The sequence below is a fragment of the Epinephelus moara genome, chromosome 23 (genome assembly GCF_006386435.1).
Source record: "Epinephelus moara isolate mb chromosome 23, YSFRI_EMoa_1.0, whole genome shotgun sequence".
In the NCBI taxonomy this organism is placed as follows: domain Eukaryota; kingdom Metazoa; phylum Chordata; class Actinopteri; order Perciformes; family Serranidae; genus Epinephelus; species Epinephelus moara.
In genome coordinates, this window is record NC_065528.1 from 19,348,157 (window position 1) to 19,358,133 (window position 9,977).

The 9,977-nt window shown below is 41.0% G+C and overlaps 1 protein-coding gene across 1 annotated transcript in view; it reads right to left on the bottom strand.

The window, feature by feature from the left end:
* Positions 1-3,873, bottom strand: part of cacna2d4a (calcium channel, voltage-dependent, alpha 2/delta subunit 4a) — a 150,678-nt gene extending 146,805 nt beyond the window's left edge. The window contains exons 1-2 of the mRNA XM_050036513.1: positions 2,871-3,873; positions 1,111-1,307 (exon numbers count right to left, since the gene is read on the bottom strand). Of these exons, the coding sequence (XP_049892470.1) occupies positions 1,111-1,286 (176 nt within the window). The 5' untranslated portion in view covers positions 1,287-1,307; positions 2,871-3,873. The remainder of the gene's footprint in view (positions 1-1,110; positions 1,308-2,870) is intronic.
* Positions 3,874-9,977: the final 6,104 nt, after the last annotated feature.

The following is a 9,977-nucleotide window of genomic DNA, read 5'->3' on the forward strand; positions in this document are numbered from 1 at the left end:
AGAAAGCAAATATAGCAAGGCAAAACACAAAGTGGACAAAGTTCATTCCGAAACAAGAGTGAATCTTGGGTTTGCTATTACGTTTGCTGGCGAGCATGGACGGACAGCATGGGGATGAAGAGTGATGCTGAGTTGGACAGGTAGGTGCCAGCAGTTAGCTTAGTTAGCTTGCTGAAACACAGGCTTTTCCATTACAACATATGTAATGTTCGTACAATAGTAACTTGCTGTGTTTGTACAAAGCACACAAGCTGAGCTAAATGCTAACGTTGGAATGCTAACATGCTCATAATGACAATATCAGCATCCCGATGTTTAACAAGTATAGGTGTAATACTGTCGTCTAAAAGTCTCAATTTACAGTGGCAAAGTGCACATTAGTCTTGAATAGAAAAATACATAATAAAAAGTAAACAAAATCTATTCTTTTACATTATTGTTTTGCTATTAATATCTTTGCAAATCTATGTACAGCCAAATTTATACGTCATCTTCAGCATGTGGCTGTAGTCGTAGAGTGGCTGTAGGATAGTTTGGCATTTAGCTACACCTCCGCCCCACAGGTGCCCATATGGCCCATATGTATGTGTGTGGAGTCATCTGCCAGAATAGGAAGAACACTATTGACTCATTCATCTCACGTGTGGCTTCAAAAAGCACAACGTGCATGTAGAGTTGCCAGGGTCTCCACGGGCAAATGACCTGGTACAAGTGTTGATGTAATGTCTTAATAAAGCACCAAGTTTGTGGTCATCTGACTTGTATTTTCCGGTTAATGGCAGCACACTGCGTCTCGTTGAGGGTGCAGTCAAAGTACACAAGTGCAGACAATAAGAGCATCCAATCAGATGGTTGATAAAAACGTCTTTAAAAAGGTTGGACAAGTCAAGTCAGTCAAGTCAGGATCCTTGGAGAGATCTACAAGATTAAATATTTGTATGAATTAGCAAAATTTTATGGAGTGAAAAAGCAAAAAAGCAAATTGAATTTCCATGTGCGTGCTCTGTTTTTATAGCTTTTACACTGACAACAGAACTTGATCTGCCTCAGACAGCTCCTCCACATGGTTCAGTCCCTCGAGTCAGAGTTTTCCGCTGCAACTGTACTCACGTTTCTGGTGAGAGCTTCATCTGGCCGTCGACCATCAGGCACAGCGAGCTGGAGAGGATAATCCACAGCAGCATCATCAGCTTCCCCCTGTGTGGCCCACTTCTCTCCGATTTACTGGCATTCCCAGCGTTTTCCCAGCTCCAGTGGTTCATTCCTGCAGCTGCCGCGATCTGCATCAGCCCAGGAATTGTAGCGCCCTGGCTCCGAGAGACAAGGATGAAATCAGGACAGCATAAAGTGAGATTAGAAGTGCTCAGGTCAAAGTGCAAGGACAAAAAGAGGTACAATGTTTGGTCCTGGGTCGGTAATATATAGTGGGTTCTTTGAGATTTTTCTTTTAACCCTTACATACTGTTCAGGTCAAACTGTTTTGACATTTAATATCAGAAGAAATACCCGAAATGCCCCTATTTTAGCCTGAGATTTCATAACGATTCCCTAAAGTGACCTAAAACATGCTATATTTATATTTTGAAATGGATTTTAGATCCACTAGTTTGGGTCAAATCAAGGAAATGGTGCATTTAGGTAACCTTGAAACTGTACATGCTATGTCTGTGTATATTTTTTCATGGCACAATAGTGACAAAGTTCAAGGAGGACCATGATACTGTCACAAGAACTGCCTGCATTCCCACCACATTTGCCCAGATGACCCTCCAACAAGCACCTGTTGGTCTTTTAAGGGTCATGGGGGAATCTGGAAACAGTGAGATAGGCATGATAATGGTGCACATAAGGAACATGAGATCTGCACCTGCAATGTTACAAGGTGACGTTAAGATAATCAAATTCATGCCCACCATTCCCTGCAAACCAACAGAAAGCAAAACAAGGAGTGAGGGGGTCATAAGACTATAAATGTACCTGAGCTGTCATTTCAGTGACTTAAGGACTTTAAAACAAATTAGAAAAATTAGATACTAGTTTTGAGGATTTTTTTTATCGCATACAGTAGCAGTAACTGCAGTGATGATTGTAAATACCTAAAAAAGAAACCCCACAGTTCCAAAATGCTGTTATTGTTTTCAGTTTTCATGTCTTAGGTATAATACAACATGATATTGTGTCGTAAAAGATGTTTTTTCTCCATCGTGCATGTGCAATATTCACTTTATATCAATCCACTGGCATCACTCCACATCTGTCAAACTGCATTACTGAGTTTTACTGCTGCTGCTGTTTGCACACTCATGCTTTTATACATATTTTGATACTTAATATTGCTTATATTTTGTACTTATGTTGGTTAGATTTTAACTGGAATATCTATTATTGCTTACATATGTGTCTTATTCTATATGTAAATATGTATAAGGGTTTTCTTTTCAATAGTATGCTCGGTTTGAGGATGACAACTTTGCAATTTCATTATGCCTGCATAATAAAAATAAAGTTCTTGAATCTTAAAACTTGAACGAGACATGTGTGGTTAAGACATTTGTTATGTGACTGTATTAAATATGAACAATATGCTCAGGGTAAAAAAAATACTATGAGAGTGGTGAAAGTGAAGCACAGCAGTGAAGCTGTGAGGTGTAAAACCAAACTTGTGCTTAAAGAGGCTAAAAAGGTCATTAGAGGTGAGCAGAGCTACATAGGTGGGTGATGATTCTCTGTGGGTTTGTCAACTTGATTTGGGTATCATTTTTCTACCACAAGGACATTGACTAATTTTGAAATTACAGGGAAATTCTAAAAACTTAGGACCCAATCCACAACTTAAGAGGCAAAAAGAATAACACTTTCTGTCAACTTGCCTGGTAAAGTAATCGTTACAAAAATGTAAAGATCCTATCCAATCCACTGTCTTCTCAAAGACATTCATGCATAGTTCAAATCTTGAGACTCTCCAGAGACTTGAAGAGAGGCAGACGTTGCAACTGAGCAGTCTAAAATACACAAGAATCCATAGTGACATGCGGAGAAGCCGTCACGGTCCGAGGCCCGCTCAGGAAAAGAAAAGGATCCGGAAAACAACAGAGGAAGCATGTCACAGATTTAAGACTCAATTTGGCTTCTAAGAATGATCCTGACAGTCCTTGAGTGGAAAGACTTGAGAGCTTCTTGTCCTGTGAGCCAAAAGATTGAAACAATCCCGTGGACTGTCCAGAAACGCAGCATGCTAATTTCAAAGAAGCCGGAGCCCAAAAGTGGGTTGCAGGAAGATTAAAATACTTCCCCAAATCACTACGGTCCTGAAGATTACTCACTATGCCATGTGGTCAGAGCTTTAAAACCATTCCCTTTGAGACATGCGGCTCTGGAAAGAAAGTTCAAATATGGAGGAGAACAAATAAAAAGAGTCTAACTGATGATTTGATGTCAGCTCAGCTGGTTACCCCGGCACACAATAGAGTCTAGAGAGCTCTTGTCTCCGGTGTCAAAGGTCACTTCTGCACACCAGGAGTCACAACGGAGTCTCGCCATGTTCCTACACCTCCCTCTCTACACCCCTTAATCCTATTTCTACTGCTCCCATCATCCGCTTCTCTCCTCCATGCTCCCTCACGTGGATCTACAGGGTGCCGGGAACAAACAGGAGAGGGATGAAAGAGTTGGGGTGGTCCCGGTAAACTTCTGTCTTCAGTTCAGTCCTTCTTATCAGGCGGCGAGGTTTCCCCAAGCAGGACACATGCTCCCAAAAAGCAGGTTTTTTTCTGCCATCCTTTCCTAAATGATTCCTTCCTGCTGACCTCACATCCCGAAAGCATGCAGCACTGGGACACGTACACGCTACGAGTAAGATGGATTGAGAGATGGATGGATGGATGGATGGAGGGAGGGAGGGATAGTGGGACTTCCTCTCTCTACAGCGTATCCCTTCCTGCTCTCCGGGACCAGTTTATACCATAATCCAGGCAGGATTAAACCCCTCCTCCCTCCATCTCTCCTTTTCTCTCTCCATCCCTCCCACTCTCCCTCTCTCTCTCACACACACACACACACACACACACACACACATTAACACAATCTCCCTCTCTTGTCCTTATCTTTTCTCTAACACTCTTTGACCTACTGTCTTTCTAGTTGTGTTACTCTCCCTGTTTCCCCCCTCATCAGTCTTTCTCTCACCTGCTATTCCTCCATTCATCTCTCTCTTTGTCTCACCTCTGTACTTTTTTGTTTCATCTTTCTCTGTGTGTCTGTTTTTACTGAGAAAAGGAACGGATAGGAGAAAAGGTGTCAGTGGTAAGAATGAACTGAAGTCATCTGTCACGGGGAAAGGGGGGGGGGGGGGGAGAAGAGAAGGGAGGAGAGGATAAGAAGAGGAAAATGGGAGCAAATGGAGACGGACAGTTGTCAGGAAGAATAGAGGACAAGTGAGAGGACGAGTCCTGGTGGGATGGTTGTAGTTTTATCAGAAGGGAGTTGCGCTTTGTGGAGGAAAATGCACTTGACTGACACAAGATTATAATATTAACACACTGAGACACCTAGTGGACTCTCTTCGCCTCACATGCATGTCTCACATGTACACTCACACACACACACACACACACACACTGCTGCAACATCAGCCCATCAATGTGCCCCATATTGAAAATCCAACAGTCTATAAGTTACTGTCAGTTTAAAAACCTGCTCTCATTTTTCGTTCTTTATCAGTGTAGTTAGGAAAAGGTATAAGCCTTTGAAAACGCCTCCAATACTGCCTTAAATGCTGGATCCAGGATTGGCTAGTACAGAAGTCTTGGCACGGATTGGATACCATGTAATTTCCTGATTAACTTCAAAGTAGTTTCACACCCAGATAAAACTGCAGTTATTCCAGAAACAAATTTTTTCGCCGGCCTAAAGCAGATTCCTTTACAGCAAGGAGCACTGGGCATCGTCTTGCAACTACAGTTTTATCGCGGTAAAGATTAATTGATTTCTGGCAAAAAGTATAAGGTCAGCCGCTGCCAAAAGTCTGCTCATATTTTTGGAGAACTATGAACTGATGGCGTCAGTTTGCAACTTATAAACATGAATGTAAGTGTCGTTCACTCTTGCGACAGTTAACGATCCTTGTTTTGCACCACCAAAGCAAAACACCAGCAGACCAGGCCCCCTGGATGTGTGCCTGACGATAAAACCAATTTGACATAGTGGCCAAACTGTGTAACTACAACTTCCAGGTTTGACACATGAAGCCGCATGGCCCAAAAAGACTTTTTCCCATCAACTTACATTGGAAAAGAAACATCTAGAAATTGTTGGGGTTTTTTTCGCCTAGTGTCATAACCCCTGCCAAATGACTTGTTTCACTATCAGGACTTGATTCAGTCTGATAACCAAGGGCTGAACCGGAAGTTAGCTGCTCAGCTGGCAAAGTCTCTTACTCTTTGGCTTCAGTGATACACAAGATCCAGGTAATGTCATATGCAGCTGGGTCTGAAAAAAACAAGTCTCAGCCACATTGGCAACAAAACTGAAACGACACATCAAGTTCAAGCATCTCAGCAATCATGGGAAATACCTGTGAGTGAATGATGATCACAAGACTACATTTTATTTTTTTTAAATGAGCACAAAACTAGGTCATTTTGGAGACTGTGAACCTAGTTCAAAATTCAGGTTGTGAACTGCCAGCATGGCTACAGACTACATAAACTTCTGCACATGTTTACAGCTTTGTATGAACTGTTTAAATAAGTAATCTTGTGTTAACTGCTTTGTCTAATACTACACAACAAATTTAAGATATTTGAAAGCCACTGCAGAGACATGACTTTGAAATGACGTCTAAAGCTCAATGAGCTGTCTGCTAATGGGACCATTAAGCTACATTTAACTAAATACCAGTGACACACAGTCAGATATACACACAAATACACACAGGACACACACAGCCACAGAGTGTGATGTTAATACAGCTGAGGTGCACAGCTAGAACATGCCTTTGCATATTATAAGCATGTACACAGCCACACACACATGGACACAGTAAAACATCTGCTCATGCTGTTATGGAAATGAAAATGCACTAAAACAATCCGGCACACGCACACAAAGGCAGACGGGGTAAGATTAATGACATGACCAGTTAAGAGACTGACTGACATCTAGTGACACAAACACACACACACACACAGACATGCATGCGCATACTACACATGTATATCCATGTGCACCCACACAAGCAGTGTGTAACAGCTGCTGGACTCCTCCTCCCCCACTGACCCAGATCACTGATGATGGGGATGAACTCTTAGTCCACCAACCCCGACCCAACATGGATGAACTCTTGATTTTTCCATCAGCAAGAGCAGGAGTTTCATGTTAACCTTACTCTGAAAGTACAGTAACATACATACAACTAAGGCTAAGGGTTCAGTGTGTACGATTTAGGGAGATATATTAGATGAAATGGAATATAATATTGATTCATTCATTCATTTTCCGTAAGCACTTATCCTGTCAGGGGTCGTGGGGGGAGATGGAGCCTATCCCAGCTGACATTGGGTGAGCTGCAGGGTACACCCTGGACAGGTCACCAGACTATCACAGGGCTGACACATAGAGACAGACAACCATTCACGCTCACATTCACACCTACGGGCAATTTAGAGTCATCAATTAACCTGCATGTCTTTGGACTGTGGGAGGAAGCCGGAGTACCCAGAGAAAACGCACACTGACACAGAAAGAATATGCAAACTCCACGAAGGGTTGCACCACAGCAGCAGCAACCCTCTTGCTGTGAGGCGATAATAACCACTGCACCACCGTGCCGCCAGAATGTAATATTTATATATTTATATCTATTTAAATCACCTGGTCTGTTTGTTTTGGAGAGGAAGAGACCTCTGCAGAAAATTTGGCTTCTGATAAAAACCTCCTGAACGTCTGGATCTTAAGTTATTGGAGAAAAAAAGTGTGCACAAATTAGCAAGTGCTGGACTAGTGGCTTGTCTCCGATATGCTAAACAGTGTGGGAGATTTGTAACATGAAACTGATTTATTTAGTGTTTTTACCACTTTAAATCACCAGGTCCATTTTGGAGAGGAAGAGACGCCCATAATTCAGATAATTCAGGTCCTGGTAAAACCTCCTGAACAATGAAAACTGAAGAAATCCTAAGGAGTTGACGCTTGGCACACAGGAGAAGTTTCAGCTGAATGGAATCTGCAATCCCACCACTAGGTGCCACTAAATCCTACACACTGCTCCTTTAAAATAAACAATAATTATCTCCAAGTCTGTTTGTGCGGCTGCTTTTAAAAACCCTTCACCACTAAATACTTGCAAGCACCTTTAGAGTCCTGTAAAAAAAAAAAAAATCCATACAGCAGTGGTGCACCATCGCTGCAAGAACATATAGTTTAATGTAATAAAACAGTTTTGCAGACATTCCCTCTAAAATGTTTAACATAACAGGAGTAGGATCCAATTTTTCCTCCTTTTTTGGACATGAAATAATTACGTGCTTTATCGAGAGCTTGCTACATATGTTTGCTGGTTATTCTTGTTTTGTTTTCTTAGAAATATTTTTCATTTATTTTAACACGATGGAAATAAAATCTAAATCTAAAAACAGCAAAAATTCATAAATTCACAAATTCTAATCAGAACCAAAATGAGGACGTGGAGGAAAAACTGTTTATTCTGTTCTATTTTCATTCATTCATCCATCTGGTTCAGTCATGACTTAGGTTTCCAGCATCCCAGGCTCTTCTTTTACTATATTTTACTTCACCTTAATGTATTTTCCAAATGAATTAATTTTAAGGTGCAAAATTTTGGCAATTTTTTTGTTTGTTTTTGTATTATTCAAGCTCTCTATTTCATCACATAAACAATAAATATATATATGAATACAATAAACTATGATCCTTAAAACATCAAGCACTACTGTAGCATAAAATACCAAAGAAAACTCTGAGGAGTATCACTCACCTGTGCCCCCTGTAGAGCTTAAATTTACTTCCAACGTGTCTTGACTGAGTGTAGGAGACTGAAAAAACGACATGAAAAATGTTTCTTAAAATACAGTTTGAAAACAGGACAATTATTTTGTGTATGAATAAATTTTAAAAGCCATAAAAAAAACACAAAATCATAAACACCACAAGTACGAAAGTATAGTACTCTGTAAATAAGTTTCGTCTGATTTATCAACTCTTAAAAGTGGACAAAGACGACATCCTCCATCTGAGAATACAGCGGCAACAAAAGCAGTTTGGACTCCCTGTGCAAACTGAAGACCCCGCCTCTCGGGGCATGGACACACACACACACACATACACAAACACACACACCAGAAGTCATTGATTAGTCTAAGCCAGAGCTAATAGTCAGCCCTAACATTTAGCGCCATCAGCTAAACCAATGGTCTGGAACCTCCTAGTCTCAGAGGAAAGAGTGTGTGTGTGTGTGTGTGTGTGTTTCTTTGAAAAACAAGATTTGAATGTCCTTAGTATTATAAGCACACTACAACATTGATACGGCACTCCCAACACTATATTTTTGTATATATGAATTCTTGTTTTGAGTATAAAGCATCTGCTACTGTAAATACTGATGTTAACTACCATGTATGACATTGCAGTGTTGGCTGGGAAGGGGAAGCAGGAAGGAAGGGAGAGGCTGCCAAAATCCCTCAGCGTAAGAAAAAAAGTAGGCAGCTGATTGATTGGACTCTGATCACTTCACACTGCATTTCCTATCAGTGTTTGGGCTCCCAGCTGTTATTAGGGAGCCATTAACAGCCCTGATAACAACAACACTCATTAGTACTAATGAACTGATGGTAGAATCTGTCACACAAAGATACCGAAAATATTAGAAAACACTAAAAGTCAAGGAGGGCAGAGCACTTAGGAAGTTTTTTTTTTAATATATATATATATATACATATATATATATATATATACAGATTTTGGGATTTAAACCTCGTCACTTTATTTCTTTTGCCATGCGCAGTCGGTTTATCTTAAGAAACACACTGTATGTATGTATGCCATCAGGAAATAGGAAGTGATAGCTCATTATCCCTATTGTCGAGTGTAGGAATGCACGATACTAGATTTTTTTTTGCCGATATCCAATATGCCGATATGTTACAATTCATTGGGACTGGAACTGTCCTTGAATGGTTCAAGTCATATCTTCATGACAGGAAGTACTTCCAAGTCAGAGCAGATGGCCGTGACATGTGGGGTCCCACAGGGATCCATTTTGGGACCCCTCTTGTTTATCTCTATGTCTATCTTTTCCAATCTTCTATTGTCCAGTTTTGGTGAGCCTGTGTGAACTGTAGCCTCAGTTTCCTGTTGTTAGCTGACAGGAGTGGCACCTGGTGTGGTCTTCTGCTGCTGTAGCCCATCTGCTTCAAGGTTGGACGTGTTGCTGGTTCAGAGAGGGTCTTCTGCAGACCTTGGTAGTAACCAGTGGTTATTTGAGTTACTGTTGCCTTTCTATCATCTTGAACCAGTCTGGCCATTCTCCTCTGACCTCTGGCATCAACAAGGTATTTTCATCCAGAGAACTGCTGCTCACTGGATATTTCCTCTTTCTCGGACCATTCTCTGCAAACCCTAGAGATGGTTGTGTGTGAAAATCCCAGTAGATCAGCAATTTCTGACACCAACAACCATGCCACGTTCAAAGTCACTTAAATCCCCTTTCTTCCCCGTCGTCTTGATCATGTCTATATGCCTAAATACATTGAGCTGCAGCCATGTGATTGGCTGATCAGCTATTTGTGTTAACAAGCAATTGAACAGGTGTACCTAATAAAGTAGCAGCTGAGTGTATGTTCAGTAGTCAACTGCAAGAGGCAATCATTTTTTGATCCCCTCTGATTTATGCCATGAATTACACATATGATGTTTGTCAATTTAAAATATAATAATAATAGAATAATACTGAGCAATAGACT